The sequence below is a fragment of the Jaculus jaculus genome, chromosome 2 (genome assembly GCF_020740685.1).
Source record: "Jaculus jaculus isolate mJacJac1 chromosome 2, mJacJac1.mat.Y.cur, whole genome shotgun sequence".
NCBI lineage: Eukaryota > Metazoa > Chordata > Mammalia > Rodentia > Dipodidae > Jaculus > Jaculus jaculus.
Window position 1 is genome coordinate 87,975,266 of NC_059103.1, and position 19,115 is coordinate 87,994,380.

Below are 19,115 nucleotides of genomic sequence, written 5' to 3' on the forward strand. Positions count from 1 at the left end.
GATGAATTTGCTCATTTAACTGGGAATGAGTAACTTGTGTGTGTGTGTGTGTGTGTGTGTGTGTGTGTGTGTGTGTGTGTGGTGCAGGTGTGTTCATAAGCGTGGAGGCACTCAGATGTTCGTGTGTCTGGTTTAGGTTTGTTCACATGTATTGATGCATACAGATGTGTGGGGGTGTAGATGTGCCCACATGTGTGGAGGCACACGGACGTGTGTGTGCATATGTGTGCATATGGAGGACAGACTTGTCATGTGACTTTATTGATCAATTTCCACTTTCTTTGCTGAGGCTGTGTCTTTCACTTGAACCTAGAACTCATTGATCACAGTCCTCTAACTAGCCAGCTTTTTCTCCAATGATCCTCTCTCCCAGGCTCTGGAGCACTGGGATTACTGATGGGACTACACATCCACCCATCATTCATGTGGTTGCTTAGGGTCTGGACCCTTACATGGAATGTGCTATATCCACTAGGTCATCGCTTCATACCCCAAAACAGTAGTCTGTTAATAAATGTCCATACATTCATTTACTTAAAGGAAGCTATATAAATGTGTTTGCTACTCACAGAAAAACAAAAAGACAGAGCAAATTCAAGGCTGAGCTGAGATGCAGATAGCTTGTCTGTTCCTTGTTTGACTCTGAACATCTCATGGTAAATATTACTTGCAGATTCATACAGACTTAGAAGATGGCTTAGATCCACAGACTCATTAGATCATTCTAAGAATATTATCTATATTTCATGAATGCTAGGGACTTATAAATGTGTTACAAAAATAATTTAGTTCTATTCAATTCTGGCCCATGTGTTTGTTTTGTAGTGTGAATATTGTTTTAGCAATGTTAATGGTAAAATTCCATGATGAAGTCTTAGGTATAAAAGTAAACACAGAATTTTAAGTACTGATGACCTCTCTACTTTTAAGTATTAATGAATGATTGATTGTTAAGTATTGATGATCTCTCTGTTTGGCCCCAAGTATAGCAATTCTACTACTATATCTAAACTTTTCATAGCAAAACAGAGCAAATATTCTTGTAGATGTATTCATATATTTGATGTTCATATGTTTTTCAAATGAACAAAACAGATACAGATATTTGTCATTTGATTTCAATAAGCACACTCTTTAAAAAAAATCATGTTGTCTTGCTGCTCAGAAAATAAGACCTAAGAAAATGGTAAATAGGCACTTTCTGTATCTTCAGGAAATAGTGATAAAAGAAATTGCCTGACATTTACTCTTCTATTTACTGAGTTCCCTTCATAATCTTTTGAAGTATGAACATAGTTGATAGCTCAGAGCTATGTACCTAGTATAATATTATGGAATAATATAATATTGGGGTAGTAATGTTATCATTATGTTTGAAATGACACTTTTAGGAGTTTGTACTGGCAAATATATACACTTCGGGGACTAAAATAAATTTGCATTATGTCACTAAAATCAAAAATATATGAAATGTATAGAAGTTATGTGGTAATCAACTGGTTATTTACCCAAGTAGAAAAGAGCATTATTTTCAGGAAAATCACAAAATAGCATACTGTTTTGATTTTGATTAAATGCAACCATGAATCATTACTTTGGACTATAACTTTGAAAAAAAGATTTATGAAAGTATGGATGCTACTAAAAGTAATATTAGAATATATTGCAGCCTGGAAACTGAAATGAACTCCAGATGATGATGTCAATAGATTTTTAGTCTCAATTTTTCCTGAATAAGTGTGGAAGATTTTTAGAAACTACTCAGAATCATCACAGATTCAATCAATCTTCAGTTACTTCTCTGATATTTCTAATTCTTTGAAAATCAAGCTAAATAATTTGTTACCTGTGATGTGTTGAGCAATGTTTCTCTAACATTCTCTGTGCCCATGACCCAAAATAAGATATAATCTTAGAGTAGGAATCAGACACATACACATATAGAAATACATAACTAACAAATAAACTTTTATAAAATGCTACTTAATTTATGATGTATAAATGATGATAATGCTACTATTCTGAATATATTTAATTCCCCTGTACATGTTAGGGCATGTAATTGTGAAAATACTGCATCTCCTTTGAAAGGTGGCTATAAATTTTGGAACCCAACAGATTATTGTCAAACATCATAGAACAAGTGGTTAAATGTTTCTATGACACTGTATTAATTAAGAAACTATTCCTGGAGTAGGGAGATTAGTTCAGTCAGCTCAGTAGAGTGCTTCCCTTGCAGGCTTGATGACCTGAGTTCATTCCCCAGAACACATACTTCAAACAAAACAAACAAACAAAAAACAGTCGTGGTGGTTCAAACTTGTGCCCATAGAGCTGACCAGGCAGAGACAGATGGATCCTTGAGCCTCACTAATCAGACAGTCCAGTCTATTTGGCAAGTTTCAAGACCATGAGAGACCCTCTCACAAAGAAGATCGATAACTCCTGAGGAACAACATCCAAGGATTTCCTCTGGCTTCCATACACATGCATATACACTTGTAAACACTCATAGAGACATGAATATGCACATGTGAATAAAAAAGACTACTCTAGGGCTGGAGAACTGGCTTAGCAGTTAAGGCACTTAATTGCCCATGAAGCCTAAGGACCCAGGTTTGATTACCTAGTACCCATGTAAGCCAGATGTACATGGTAGCGCATGTGTCTGGAGTTCATTTGCAGTGTGGGCCCTGGTGTGCCCATTCTCTCTTTCTGTCTGTGTCAAATAAATAGATGAATAATTAAAAAAATAAATTATTTAAAAACACTACTCTAATAGTATGAAATGTGAGCTGATTGTGTGTAAGATTTCTAACAGCAATAACATCTCATGAAATGTAGAACCAGGTACTTGATCAAATATGTGTTCCCCTAGGGATTAGGATAACTCAAAACTGGTTAAATTGCTACCATCTTTAACTCATCCTGACAGATAGCTTCTTTTGAGTTGAGCAATTTAACTCTATAATTAATCTGCATTTTTGTTAGACATTTCTAGTTTTGAATATAGAAACTTTATAAACTGAAATAAAAGGGTATTTTTTTTATATTGGGCTTTATTAAATTATACTTGTTTTGCCTTCACTTAATCCTTAGATTTCTGGTACTACAAATGTTTAGTAGTGTAATCATAATCTCTTGTTACTTTTTTTTAGATGGAAATTTCTTCACTTAACAATAGAGTAATAATGAATAAACAGGAAAGCAAGCAATGTAACACCAAGTGGTTAAATACTAGTGCATCTCATAACTGTGCATTTTCCAGTTTCTGTGAACATCTCATCAGACCACCTTCAAGAAATAAACAACCAGCTAGGCTTGGTGACACATGCCTTTAATCCCATCACTTGGGAAGCAGAGGTAGGAGAATTGCCAAGAGTTCGAGGCCATTCTGAAAATACATCATGAATTCCAGGTCTGCTTGGGCTACAGTGGAAAGCCAAAAAATTAAATAAACAAATAATAAACAACCGTATGTGTGTGATAACCCCATAATAAGTCTAGATTGCTTCTGTATTTCTGTGTTACCAAATAATCAGCAACAAAAATCAAAAACCACACTATAATAATATTACAATAATAATAGCAATATTATATTCAAAATAATATATTTTTATTATTTATTATTAATAACAATAGTAATAGTTATAACTGTCACTGCAATTGCTTTGTTTACTAACTCCCCTGCTGCAATCATACATACTTGGAAATTTTTAGTTATTTAAACACTTTGCTAGTGGGTTATTTTTAATGTGTGAATGAAAATTCGGTTTAAAAATTATTGATTTAAATAAAAGTTTGAACTTCTGTTACCAAGCATTTGTAGATATTCTAGAATCAAACTTCTCATTTCTCAATCAATTGCCTAGCAGTCAACTTGCCCATTCATGTAGAGGAGCTCAGAGCAGTTTTATCATTTACTTTTAATTTATTTGAGAGTGAGCAAGAAAGAAGCAGAGAGAAAGAGAGAGAGAGGAAGAGAATGGGTGTGCCAGGGCCCCCAACCAATGCAAACAAACTCCAGACACATGTGTCAACTTGTGCATCTGGCTTATGCGGGTCCTTGGGAATTGAATGGAGGTCCTTTGGCTTTTACACCTTAACTGCTAAGCCATCTCTCCAGCCCTCAAAGAAGTTTTAAACATTTTGTCTGGGCTTTGAGTAAAGTAGTGTTGATACTGTACTAGGCATTTCGTCCTTCTCCCTTCTCCTTTTCCCTCCACCTCCTCCTCCTTCTCTTCCTCCTCCTCATTTTATTGATTTATTACAAACAGGTTGAACACATTGAACCCCCATTCCCTGCACCCATTCCACTTAAGTCTTTGGTGGGGTTTTTGGTATTCATTGTGGGGACCAAGAGGCCTTAGTCAGTCTCTGAAAGGATGGGGGAAACATGGTGTCTCAGGCTATTTCCACCCACCCTGAAGCTCTCAAAATCTTTCAAATCTTTCCACCACCTCTTCCATGATGCATCCTGAGCCTTGGTAGTTGTGGTGGTTTGATTCAGGTGTCCCCCATAAACTTAAGTGTTCTGAATGCTAGGTTCCCAACTGATGGAGATTGGGGAATTAACACCTCTTGGAGGTAATGTATTGTTGGGGGTGGGATTGTGGGAGTTATAGCAGTGTCCCCTTGCCAGTGTTTGGCACACTGTCCTGTTGCTATTGTCCAGCTGCTATTGGCCAGGGGATATGTCCACCCTCTGCTCATGCCATCATTTTCCCCTGCCATGATGGAGTTTCCCCTTGCATCTGTAAGCCAAAATAATGTCCCCCCTTTTTTCCCCAAAGCTGCTCTTAGTCCAATGATTTCTTCCAGCAATGAGAATCTGACTGCAACAGTAGGAAAGATATAGATCTGATTTAGTGCTGCTTTCTCTGTAGACTGTGGAACTCTGTTTTGATGAAGTTTGAGAGAGCACAGTGTCTATGTCATTTCCATGGAACTGGTTTTCAGGCTAGCCATAAAAGCAGTATTCATATAACTGCTTCTCCTGTAACAACTTCTGAGCCTGGGAAGATGATGTGGAGGTGACCCATCTCCTGGTAGGCAGTTGGCTCTCTCTTCTTGATGTCTCCCTTTTCCTCCCCATATTTTCCTTCATCTGGAAAATAAAACAGATACTCTGGCCAAGCATCAGAAGAGTCTGAATAAAAGGGGATAAGCCTAGTCATTAAAAAGATATATTTATGTGTATCTCCATTCTTCTTAGAGAACAGCACATGTTCTCTCTGGAGCCTTTTGTTTCCCTGTTCGAGGGAACATGGCTTTTAAGAATCTCTGAATCTAAGCTGGGTGTAGTGGCACACGCCTTTAATCCCAGCACTTGGGAGGCAGAGGTAAGAGGATTGCCATGAGTTCGAGGCCACCCTGTGACTGCATAGTGAATTCCAGATCAGCCTGGGCTAGAGCGAGACCCTATCTTGAAAAAAAAAATCTCTGAAACTGTTTTGAGAACAAGTCAAGGAATGATTTTTAAACATGCATGAAAACAATAATGTATTAATAAAATATTTTTAGAAGTGTTTATTCCACTATAACTAATGTTATGTGCACATGTGGAAAGATAAGGGATTTTTTACAAAGAAACAAGAAAAAATAGAAAGTTCAAGAGTGGAAGTAGAAAGCCACTCCTAACAAGTCTTCTTTCCCTTACCAAAGGCTCTATAGGTATCATGCATTACCCTTGGAAAAGGTTGCTGAGACAAACAGTAGTCACTCTCAAATCCTGAAATATAAATTTATTAAAACATAAAAGTGAGACTGAGAAAACTTGAATCAAAGTATCATTTGACTTATCTGGTGTGCTGAGTAAGGAAATACTGTGTTTCTCACAGAGGCAGTTTACTCAGTAATGCATAACTTGTCCATTCCTCCTACGTTGAAATGCACACATCGTGTGAAGGACAGTACAGGAAAAAGGAGCTCCCATATGCTTCTGTTTGCTGCTGACTGGTCTCAGATTCATCTTGAAGAAAGTATTGATGTAGGTAAAATTTAAATTTGAGCATATCAACTTCAAGTACTTTTGAAAACAAGTGACATAATTTTACATATTTGGAGTAGCTTTTTAAATACCATGTCTGTTATTCTGCAACTGCTTTTCTTAACTTTACATGACTCATTTAATACATGTGTCTTTAAACAAATTAACTAAATGATCTCATTTGCTGTACATTGGCAAATTAAAAATGAAAACACTGGCTTGTTTCCTTTCCCCTAACATTTACCTTGTTTACATCAGTAATGCAGAGAAAAAAGCAAATCAAATTATATTCCTTTGGTATTCTGAAAAGTCTAATCACAGTGTTTCAACTTTGCTGGAGTTTCACTTTTTAAGGCAAAGCTTTCTCATAACACTTAGTCAGTTATGTTAAAGATGGAGAAATTGGAAATCTGGATGGGAAGGATAATGACTTTTGCTAAAAAAAAAAAATCTGAGAACACACACAAAGAGAGACACATACACATACACACTATGTATCTAAGCATTGTGATACTATTGATCTATCATTCTCACTTGGAACAGGATAATAAATGTCACATTTAAATTTTTTTCTATTCCTTGGGTTGGCATATTTTAGTCCCATATGTTTTTTTTTCTTATTTTTCACTGTTGCATATTAAGAGAAACAATTTTAATATTCAAAACTGACAACTCATCCTTTCTTCACTCAAAATGAAAGATCACATTTAGTGTCAAAATAGATGATTTTAACCTATCTTGCATTCTTTTTTTTTTTTTTTTTTTTTTTTTTTTTTTTTTTTTTTTTGAGGTAGGGTCTCACGCTAGCTCAGGCTGACCTGGAATTCACTATGCAGTCTCAGAGTGGCCTTGAACACTTGGCAATCTTCCTACCTCTGCCTCCCAAGTGCTGGGATTAAAGGTGTGCATCACCATGCCCAGCTCATTCAATTTTCTTTGAAGTTTCTAGTTAAGTTTTAAAATAATATATAATCAAACTTAAAAGGTATGTGGGTTTAGTACATACTTGCTCTTGTGGGCACACTTCAGGGTGACCTGGACTGGGGCTGGTTTTGTGTCAGTTTATGTGGATGTTTAAATCACATATATAGATCTTAACAAGTGTAGAAAGAGACATAATAGAGGCTGGATATTTACTTCTGACAAATTACTGATATATTTATATTTGCCTTTTATTTATTTATTTGATAGAGAGGCACAGATAAAGGGGGAGGTGAATATGGGCTCACAAGGGCCTCCTGCCACTGTAAATGAATGCCAGATATATGTGCCACTTTGTGCATCTGGCTTTACATGAGTACTGAGAAGCTGAACCCAGGCTATTGGGCCTTTCAAACGAAAGCACCTTTAACCACTGAGCAATCTCTCCAGCCCTATGTTGGCCATTTCAATTATAATTTTAACAAGCTCCTTTATGGAGTAATGCACATGCAAAAAGAGTGCAGCAAAATAGGTTTAAACATAAATGCAGTATGTTTGTTTTAAATAAGATAAAAATTGATTTGTTTGAAGATAACAGTCTTTTGGAACATTTGAAAGTCTTCGAAAGTAAATGATCATCTTAAAGAATTTTATATTTGGCAGAGCATTAGAAGCATGAAGAATCACATTTTTTCCCTTTGAAATTAATGTAAAGTGGATAGGAACATTTTTCACATTGATATAATGGATTTTAGTGGGGAAAATTAGATGTATTTATATATTGATAAATAAAGTATTTAAAATATGGTATTATGTACTTGTCAAAATTCTAATAAATTAACTTACCAGAATTTTTAATTTAAATTTCTAGCTAGAGAAAGTTGGTTTTTTTTGTAAGAAAAATATAACTTGGCCTGGAGAGGTAGCTTAATGTTTAAGTCAGTTGCTTGTGAACCCTAAGGACCTACCTTCCACTCTCAATGTCATATGTAAGTCAGACACACAAGATGATAGAAGCACACCAGGTTGCACATGTGTGGTGATACCCACATCTGTAGTTCATTTATAGTGGTAGAGGCCCTGGTGTACCAAATCTCTCTCTTTCTCTTTCACATAAACAAAGGCCTCAAAGTTCTGTTGGGCTTACCTCAAAATAAAATTTTTCTTAAACATATAAAATAGGAGCAGTGGTCTAAAATTATAATGTTTAATCACTTATCTACTAATTTTCAATTGTCATTATTACATATCTATTACTTACATTCCTCAAATTTTTTAAAAAAAAATGAAGATTACAAACACAGCTCCTGACATAACAGGATAATTTGCCATAATAACTAAAACCTGCATTTCCATATGCTTACCACAGACTGACAGCATTGGCTACTTCAGGTGACTTCTGACATCACTAGTTCAGTGAACTGAAAAAATCAAAAAGTATTTAAACTCTTACAGAGTTGGGAGGGAAATTAAGAAAATTTGCCTAGACATAATTTACTGAAATTCAAAATCATTTACAAAAATAAAATATCTTAGTAATAAAAGAAATTTCTGTTTGGGGAATAAAGCAATTTGAAGAAAATGTTGAGTATTTTCTAGTCTTTCTTCTGAATTAAAGAAGGGCATAGGGGCATAGTAGACATAATTATGTAAAAATTAACAATTGATGACTCAGTTTTTTTAAATTTATTTATTTATCTTTATTTATTTGAGAGCAACAGAGAGAGAAAGAAGCAGATAGAGAGAGAATGGGCACGCCAGGGCCTCCAGCCACTGCAAACAAACTCCAGACGCCTGTGCCCCTTTGTGCATCTGGCTAACATGGGTCCTGGGGAATTGAGCCTCAAACCGAGGTCCTTAGGCTTCACAGGCAAGCGCTTAACTGCTAAGCCATCTCTCCAGCCCACACAGTTTTAATTGATGATGGCAATAAGTCCCCACTAAAGAAATGCTTTGAGAAGAACAGCTCTAGGTTTTTCTTCTCATCAAGTCTTTCTGGCCTTGATCTCATCAGGGGAATCTAAAGATGCTCTCACCCCTTTTGTTCTTTCCTCTTATCCACTCTCCTACTCTGCCCTAAGGGATAGATAGGGATTATGATGTCTACCTATTTGAACTGTTGTCCCAAGTGATTGCTGGTGAGTCTAGATAAAGTATACATAATTGACAGAAAAACACTGTTATGGTATAAATGTAAGACAAGAGTTTATTTGCTCAGCTTGACATTTAAGAGACTTATCTAAATGCTTCAGAGAATCTTTCATTGCTCTAAGCCCCACATGGAGTCATCCTCAAGAGGCAGTTTTACTCATGTGTGTTAATTGTTCAAAGAAAAGGAATTACTATGGCATTAACATACAAACATACTATGTGCTTTGGTCATATCTTTCATCTTTAACTCTTTGATATCACCTTTTCTTCTTCCCCTTGCAAAAATAATTTCATGGTAAATTAACCTTTTATATCAAGGCTTTCATTCTTATCTACTTAAAATAACTAGTTAAGACTATATATCCACATGTGTTCTTACATACATGGGGGTATGTGAATAAAATCAAATAGAGTTCCACAGTCTAGAAGCCATGAAGAATAAAGCTACAATATCATAGGGATATCAATGGGGACAGGAAAAGCTATTGATATTTTTACATATTTATTGGACTAAAATTCCCTTTGATACATGTGCCCTAGCTAACAGTAAATCACATATACATAAGTAGGTATGCTACTGTTTTCATGTTAGTTATTACATGTCTCCTCTTTTTCAGATAATGCTTAAAGGAGTCTTCAGCAATTCTGGGTATTGGACATAAACAAAATATCTTCAATTGTTGCCTTCCTGGTCCACTGCCTTCCAGCTTTGACTCATTTGTGACCCCTTCACTTATTTCACATGATTTGCAATGGTTACATGAATACTTGGGAAGTTGTATCTGCCCCATCTCATACTTCATTCACCATGACTTTTTAGGAATAGAAATTGGAAAAAGCTCACAGAGCATTCATTTAAAAGATGAATCTTATTGTGAGGTTTCGGAGAAGCTTTCGAACACTGATTGTTCTCTTAGCTACCTTTTGCTTGGGAAGCATTGTCATCTCTGCCTATTTCCTCTACTCTGGCTACAAACAGGAAATGACACTTATTGAAACCACTGCAGAAGCAGAATGTGCTGACATCAAAATTCTACCTTATCGGTCCATGGAGCTGAAAACCATTAAACCTATTGATACATCCAAAACCGACCCCACGGTCCTCCTCTTTGTGGAGAGCCAATACTCCCAACTGGGTCAAGATATCATAGCAATCTTGGAGTCTAGCAGATTTCAGTACCAAATGGTCATTGCCCCAGGTAAGGGAGACATACCTCCTCTTACAGATAGTGGCAAAGGTAAATACACTTTAATTATTTATGAAAACATTCTGAAGTATGTCAGCATGGACTCATGGAACCGGGAGCTATTAGAAAAATACTGTGTAGAATACAGTGTTAGTATAATCGGTTTTCATAAAGCCAATGAGAACAGCTTACCAAGTACGCAACTGAAAGGCTTTCCCTTAAACCTTTACAACAACCTGGCTTTGAAGGACTGCTCTGTCAACCCCCAGTCTCCTCTGCTGCATATTACCAAAGGCCCCAAGGTGGAAAAGGGGCCTCTTCCTGGGGAGGATTGGACAGTTTTCCAATATAATCATTCAACATACCAGCCTGTCCTTTTGACTGAATTACAAACAGAAAAGTCCCTCTTGTCCAGCAAAACATTGTATGCAACCATCATTCAGGATCTGGGCCTTCATGATGGCATTCAGAGAGTTCTTTTTGGCAACAACCTGAACTTTTGGCTGCACAAGCTCATCTTCATAGATGCTATCTCCTTCTTGTCTGGGAAGAGACTGACCTTGTCATTGGACAGGTACATCCTTGTGGACATTGATGATATATTTGTGGGGAAGGAGGGAACAAGGATGAATGTCAAGGACGTGAAGGTAAGAGCATTTATAAATAACATCTTAATGAATAATTTGCTAAACCTGTGGTGTTGATAAAATGTGATCTGGAATAATTCAGACCCTAATTGCTGACATGTTAAGGTGTAGTAGGGTAAAAAAAAATGAAGCAAGCATTAAAATAAACATAAGCCAATACTTAAACATCATACACATAGATGCACACATAAACACAAACACACACACACACACACACAGAGAGAGACAGGGGGAGGGGGAGAGAGAATTAGAAGATTCAAACATATGCCAATTTGAAATATCACAAACTATAATTAAGCAAATTTTCTTAACTCTAATTATGCCTTGTCCACCCTATGAGGAACCCCTTAGAACACCTAATACATTTTAATGTGTAGAAATGAAAACAAAACAATCCCAGAATTTTATTTCTGAACTTACTGTCTTGTCCATATTGGATTTGCTCATTGTGGTTGAAGCACGATACAGAAAATAACTAAAGATTTTTCTGTATCCTCAGATAAACATGGTATTTTGGAAATGTTTATAGAATTATAACTTTACATAATTAGCAAAAATAGTTTTAAAAATAGTTTCACAATTAAAAAATACTTTCACAAGACTTGCATTTTCATTGCTATTAACATACATTTTTGAGGAATATAACAATATTACTGGCAAACAGTCAAGCTTATTATCATTTCCCTGCAAAAGAAACCCATCTTGGGCTGGAGAGGTGGCTTAGCAGATAAGGCACTTGCCTTAGAAGCATAAGGACCTTCGTTCAATTCCCCAGTACCCACATAAGCCCACCTGGAGGCATGTATATCTGTAGTTCCTGGAGTTGGTTTGCAGTAGCTAGAGGCACTAATATGCCCATTCGCTCCCACCCTCCTTCCCCCATTTCTCTCTCTATTAGGTAAATAAATAAATAAGTTTTTTTGTGTTTTTTTTACTACTTTTCTATTCTGCAAGTACAGGCAGTTTGGTACCATTATTAGGCTCATCCGTGACCTAACCCCTCCCCATTGCCTCTTCCTTGTTGAGGTATATGGGTCGTGCATTGTGGAGTTAGCCCACAGTTATTGGTACGATAAATGTCTCTGTATATCATAACCCAACATGTGGCTCTGACGTTCTTTCCGCTGCAAAATTTCCCTAAACCATGTTGGGTTCATTTTTGGTCTGCTTCAGTGATGAGGTATTAGGGGCCTCTGAGGCTCTGGCTCTCTAATTTGATAGGCATTGATTTTTCTCTGCGTTGGTCTCTTCCCCTTTGTGCTGGTATCTGGTTCATCAGGAAAACAGCACCCTTGCTTGTTTCAACAATTTACCTTAGGTTCAGCCGGGGCCCTTTGAGGTATGATGGGGTGGTTCTCTCCTTAGGATCTGCATCTATTTGAAAAAGAGAAGCAGATTCTCCACCAGAGAGTAAGTTAGCACTAGGACAAATGAGATACACCTTACTTTTTTTAAAGAGAGTTTAATAGGTGTAGGCTCTCTTGTAGCCCATGATTGATGGTAGCTTGATATTGGAGAGTGGTCTTATGTGTGGATATGGTTCTGACTTGTTTCCCAGCTCCAGCTATGGGTCTCGTACCACTGAGGGGATCATTAACCGAATCAAGAGCAGTTGGTTCCCCACCATGGCTTTGTGACAATATTGCAATTGTGTGGGCATCACATCAGGTTATTTGCTACTAAGTAGGTTGGACCATGAGTTGTTGGACAGATATTGGTCGTTTCCCCCACTTGCCCATGTAGCACTTTCTGGCACTAGACATGCTGACTCTCTTGGCACGGACCCTCTCCTGGCTTCCAGCCATGCCCTTCCATTTTATATGTCCACTGCATATGGTGCCTTTAGCAATAGGGTCTTACCACTAACCTTTGGTGGGTCATCAAGTACTCTGACAGAAATCTGTCATTCTTTTAGAAAACCTTATAGGTTCTCTAATCAAAAGCTCATTGTGGGTGATAGCCCCATGCTGGTACTGGGAGTTACAGGTCAGTGCCCCCTAAGAAAATGAGGGAAAAAGGGTAACTAATATATAGGAGCTAGAGAGGACAGAGAGAGAGAGGGAGAAGGAGAGGGAGGGAGGGAAGATGTAGAGGATTTAGGTTAGACTTGATTTTACACTCTCCTGTGTCTTGTGTTTCAGGTGTTTACTGTAAGGGCCTGTTGAAGGTTCAACCATTTGTTCTGCCTTTTAGGAATTAGAATTTTAGAGTACCATTGCCATTTGGGTCTAGATTAGTGTTTCACACCCCTTCAATACCTTCCCCTCCCTCCCCATCACTCCTAGTGTCTAGTCCATGAGATGCTTGCTGGTGTGTAAGGTATCTTGGGTAGATTCAGTTTAGGTGCTGTAGATGAGTGAGACTATGTGGCAATTTTTTTTCTGTGATTGGGGAAGTTCATTGAGAATGATCTGTTCCAGGTTCAACCATTTTCCTCAAATATCTTTGTGTCATTTTTTCTTACTGCTGTATAGAATTCTATTGTGTAGATATACCACATTTTAGTTATCCATTCTTCTAGTGATGTACATCTGGATTGATTCCAGCTCTTAGCTATTACAAATTGAGCCGCTACAAACAAGGTTGAGCAAATCTCTCTGGCCTGTGGTTTGAAGGTTTTAGGGTAGATGCCCAGTAAGGATATAGCTGGGTCTGTTGGTATCTCTATAGCCAGCTTTTTCAGGAGGCTCCATATTGCTTTCCAAAATGGTTGTACCATCCTACATTCCCACCAACAGTGGATGAATGTTCTTGCTTATCCATGTCCTCGCCAGCATTTATTTTTGTTTGATTTTTTGATGTTGGCTATCCTTATTGGGGTAAGGTGAAATCTCATAGTTGTTTTAATTTGCATTTCTCTGATGATTAGGGATGATGGACATTTTCTTAAGTGTGTGTTTGTGATTTGTATTTCTTCTTCTGTGAGCTACTTGTTCAGTTCTTTGCCCCAGTTTGTGAGTGGGGTGTTTGACTTCTTAATGTTTATATATATATTTTTTAAAATTTTTATTTAATCATTTGAGAGTGGCAGACACAGAGAGAAAGACAGATAGAGGGAGAGAGAGAGAATGCGCGTGCCTGGGCTTCCAGCCTCTGCAAACGAACTCCAGACGCGTGCGCCCCCTTGTGCATCTGGCTAACGTGGGACCTGGGGAACCGAGCCTCAAACTGGGGTCCTTAGTCTTCACAGGCAAGCGCTTAACTGCTAAGCCATCTCTCCAGCCCAATGTTTATATTTTTGAGTTCTTTGGAGATTCTAGAGATTAGGCCTCTATCAGTTGGATAACCCACAAATATTTTCTACCATTCTGTGGGTAATCTATTGGATTTGCTTAATTTATGCTTATCTCTAAATAAACTCTTCAGCTTCATAAACTCCTATCGCTTGAGTGACTGTTTAAGATCGTGAGCTACTGGGGTTTTGATCGGGAAGTCTTTTTCCATTCCTATTTCATGGAAAGTACTTCCTAAGTTTTCTTCCAGTAGTATTTGAGTTTCTGGTTTTATCTTGAGGTCTTTGATCCACTTGGATTTGAGTGTAATGAATGGTGAAATGTGTGGATCAAGTTTCAGTTTCCTGGATGTGGTTATCCAGTTTGTTCAGCCCCATTTGTTGAAGATGATGTCTTTTTTTCCAGCCTATATTGTTCCGGCCTTTGTTGAATATCAAGTAGCTATAGTTGCTTGACCCAAAGTCCAGGTCCTCTGATCTATTCCATTGGTCTATACTCCTGTTTTTATGCCAGTACCATGCTGTTTTTATTACTATGGCTTTGTAGTATAGCTTTAGATCAGGTATGGTGATGCCACCAGAGGCATTTCTTTTGCTGAGGATATGTTTGGATATGTGAGGCCTCCTGCCTTTCCATATGAAATTTGAGATCATTTTTTTCAATCATGTGAAGAACACTGCAGGGATTTTAATTGGAATTGCATTAAATCTATATATTGCCTTTGGTAGGATTGTCATCTTCACAATGTTAATTCTGCCTATCCAGGAGCATGAGAGGTCTTTCCATTTTCTCCAGTCCTCCTCAATTTTTTTTTTTGAGTGTTATTATATTTTCATTGTATAGATCTTTCACTTCCTTGTTAACATATTTCCAAGGTATTTTATTATTTTTTTGTTGCTATTGAAAATGGGACTATGTCCCTTATTTCTTTATCTGTATCTTTGTCATTTGCATATAGAAATGCTACTGATTTTTGTGCATTGACTGTGTATCCTGCTACTCTGCTATAGGAGTTAATCACCTTCAGGAGTTTTGAGATGGAGTCTCTCGGGTCTCTTACATGTACAATCATGTCATCAGCAAATAAAGCTAACTTAACTTTTTCCTTTCCAAATTGTATCCCTTTTATTTCCTTCTCCTGTCTTATTGCTTGAGTTAGGACTTCCAGAACTATATTGAAAAGCAGAAATGAGAGAGGACAAACCTGTCTTGTTCCTGATCTTAATGGGAATACCTCTAGTCTCTCTCCATTAAGTATTATTTGGGCCTTCGGATATTGCCTTTATTATGTTAAGCTATGTACCAATGATGCCAATTCTCTCCAATGTTTTGATCATGAAGTGATGTTGTATCTTGTCAAAGGCCTTTTCTGCATCTATTGAAATGATCGTGTGGTTTTTATGTTTAATCTTGTTCATGTCATGTATTACATTGACAGATTTTCATATGTTGAACCACCCTTGTGTTCCTAGGATGAATCCCACTTGGTCCAGGTGGATGATGCTTGTGATGTGTTGTTGGATTCGGTTTGCCAGGATTTTGTTCAGAATCTTTGCATCTAAGTTCATTAGGGAAATAGGCCAGTAGTTTTCTTGTGGCATCTCTGCCTGGTTTTGGAATTAGGGTGATACTAGCTTTATAAAAGGAGTTGGGTAACTTTCCCTGTTCTTCAATTGTGTGGCACAGTTTAAGGAAGTTTGGTTTGAATTCTTCCATGAAGGTTTGATATAATTCTGCTGAGAAGCCATTTGGTCCTGGACTCTTCTGTTTGGGGAGGTTTTTATTACTTTTTCAATCTCCATGAGTGTGATGGGTTCATTGAAGTGATTAATCTGCTCTAAGTTTAGCTTTGCTAGATGGTATGTGTCCAGGAATTTATCCATCTCCTTCACATTATCCAGTTTTTTGGAATAAAGGTTTTTGAAATAAGTCCTGATGCTTCTCCCAATTTCATTCATGTCTGTTGTGATCTCTCCTTTTTCATTTTGAATTTTATTAATTTGAAGCTTCCTCTTTTTTGCTTGATCAAATTGGCCAGGGGTTTGTAAATCTTGTTTATTTTTTCAAAGAACCAGCTCTTTGTTTTGTCAATTGTCTTAATTGTTTCTTTGGTTTCCAATTCACTAATTTCTGCTTTGATTTTAATTATTTCCTTCCATCTGGAGCTCTTTGGGTTGGATTTTTCTTGTTTTTCCAGTGCCTTTAGGTGGATGGTTAGGTTATTGATTTGTGATTGTTTTGTCTTTTTTATGAAGGCATTGAGTGCTATGAGTTTTCCCCTGAGGATCGCCTTCATTGTGTCCCATAAGTTTTGGTATGATGTGTTCTCATTGTCATTCAACTCCAGGAATTTTGCAATTTCCTTTTTTTATTTCATCCACTATCCATTTATTATTTAAGAGTGTGCTGTTCAGTTTCCAGGTGCCATTGGTATTTTGAGTGGGTCTTTTGTTGTTGATTTCCAGCAATATAGCATTGTGATCTGATATCATGCAGGGAATTATGTCAATTTTCCTAAATATGTGGAGGCAGTCTTTGTGACCCAGTATATGGTCTATTTTAGAGAATGTTCCATGGGCTGCTGAGAAGAATGTGTAGGCTGTGGATTTGGGGTGGAAAGTTCTGTAGATGTCTGTTAGGTCTAAGTGATCTATGGTTTTGTTAAGCTATCTTACTTCCCTGTTGAGTTTCTGTTTGGATGATCTATCTATTACTGATAATGGTGTATTAAAGTCCCCAACTATGATGGTGTTGGTGGTTATTTCTGTTTTATTGTCAAATAGGTTTTGTTGTATGAACTGTTGTGTCCCTGTGTTTGATGCATACATATTTGTGATTGTAATATCCTCTTGATGGATCATTCCCTTGATAAGTAGGAAGTAGCCTTCCTTGTCTTTTTTGATTATTTTTGGTTTGAAGTCTATTTTATCCAATATTAATATAGCTATACCTCCTTGTTTCTTATTCCCATTTGCTTGGAATATTGTCTTCCACCCCTTTACCCTGAGGAAGTGTCTGTTTTTAGTGGTGAGGTGGGTTTCTTGAAGGCAACAGATTGACAGGTCTAATTTTTTGATCCATCCTGTTAGCTTGTGTCTCTTGATGGGTGATTTAAGGTCATTAATATTTAGGGTAATGACTATGAGATTTGACTTGATCCCTGCTATATTGTGGTACTAGATGATTGTTGGTGTTTTCATGGGCTTTGAAGTTTATTGTGCCTCCTCTGGGTTTGGTTGTTGTGATCTGCTTCTTGCAGGCATTTGTGTTTGGTTATTTATTTCTTCTGTGTGGCAAATTTCCTGAAGTACTCTCTGTAAGTTTGGTTTTGTGTTCATATAATTGTAAAGCTGAGTTTTGTCATGGAAACTTTTTCTTTCACCATCTATTGTGCAGGAGACTTTTGCAGGGTAGAGTAGTTTGGGCTGGAATCCATAGGTTCTTAGATTTTGGAGAGTTTCACTCCAGACCCTTCTAGCTTTCAGTGTTTCCATTGAGATGTCTGAAGTAATTCTGATGGGGTTACCTTTGAAAGTGGTGCGCTATTTTTCCCTAACTGATTTTTGGATTTTCTCTTTGGTATCAATGTTTAGAGTCTTAATGATAATATGTCTTAGAGAGTTTTTCCTTTGGTCCAGTCTGTTTGGAGTTCTGTTAGCTTCTTGTATCTTGATGGGCCTTTCTTTTAAGAGACTGGGGAAGTTTTCTTCAATTATTTTGTTAAATAAGTTCTCTATGCCTTTGGTCTGAAATTTTTCTCCTCTGTTATTCCAGTGATTCTGATATTAGGATGTTTAAGTGTATCCCACAATTCCCTCGTGTTCTGTTCACAGGAACTTTTGAACTTACTCAAGTTTTTGAACTCTCAAACTGTTTCTACCATCTTGTCTTCCAGATCAGAGTCTCTATCCTCCACTTTGCTGACTCTATTCTTGAGAGCCTCTAGAGAGTTTTGGACTTGTTCAATTAAGTTTGCATTTTCTTCTTCTTTTCTATGTGTCATTTCCACCGCTCTGTCAACTTCCCTTTTCATATCATTTTCTGATTTTCTTGATGATTCTTGGAAGTCCTCCTTGCTTTTCTTTATGTCTTCATTTAGCATGGCCAGCTGATTTTTTCTAAGTTTTCTATAAGTGTTTATTATATATGCACCTAGATGTACAGATATATCTGTGTCTTAGTAATTTTCTCATTGTTGTGACCAAATACCTAACACAGAGCATCTTAAGGAAAAAACAGATCTATTTTGGGTTACAGTTCTGGGGTACAGCCCATCATGGTAAGGAAGGTATGGTGGCAGTAACTTGAAGCAACTTGGCCAACTGATTTTTAAGGTCCTCTTTTTTTTCACTCTTCCTCAAACTCTTACCTCTCTTTGAACTCCTTCCAACCTCTTATCAATTTATTCTAGCTTAGTGATGGTAGCATCCATATGATTATTGCTCCTTTGTTGCTTTCCTGGAAGTTCTAGCAGTAGCTTGGTCAGGGTTGCATTGTTCATAGGTTCAATTTGATGTTCTGATCCTAATGACTCTTCTATGTTTTGGTTTGATGTATTTTTCATTGTAGGACTGGGTGATCTAACTGGATTTTCTTGCATTTGATTTTTCGTGTTATTTCTTTTGCACTGTGGTCTGCCAATGACAGTGTATGGGCACGTAGATGGGTGGATCAGCCTGTGCTCTAGCTCAATGGGAATCTGAGGCAGCCTGGGGTAGTTGCCAAGCAGCCTGGGCTTTGGCTCCCACTTGCCAATTCTATCTATTTACTGCCTGACAGGGGTGCCAAAGTTGCCTGAATTCTCAAGCGGTAATGCGCCAAAGCTGCCTGTGTTTGAGCTTGGAGGGGGACTGAGGTACCAAGCCCTGAAGCAGCCCAAACTCTGCCTGGGAACACTGGGACCCAGAAACAGTCTGCCCTTCCCCACCACAGAAGAATGGGGGATGGCCGGGAATGGCACCGCTACTGGGCATGGAATGGGGCTCCA

At 37.5% G+C, this 19,115-nt stretch overlaps 1 protein-coding gene across 2 annotated transcripts in view; it reads left to right on the plus strand.

Moving 5' to 3' along the window:
• LOC101595240 (N-deacetylase and N-sulfotransferase 4) overlaps positions 1–19,115 on the plus strand; it is a 405,440-nt gene that overhangs the window by 26,008 nt on the left and 360,317 nt on the right. Inside the window, exons 1-2 of one of the 2 annotated variants that reach the window (XM_045143760.1) lie at positions 3,268–3,363; positions 9,679–10,895. In XM_045143760.1, coding sequence (XP_044999695.1) covers positions 9,924–10,895 — 972 coding nt within the window. In that variant the 5' untranslated portion in view covers positions 3,268–3,363; positions 9,679–9,923. Of the gene's footprint in view, positions 1–3,267; positions 3,364–9,678; positions 10,896–19,115 lie in introns of those variants that run through there. The other variant, XM_004658542.2, reaches the window with a different exon arrangement.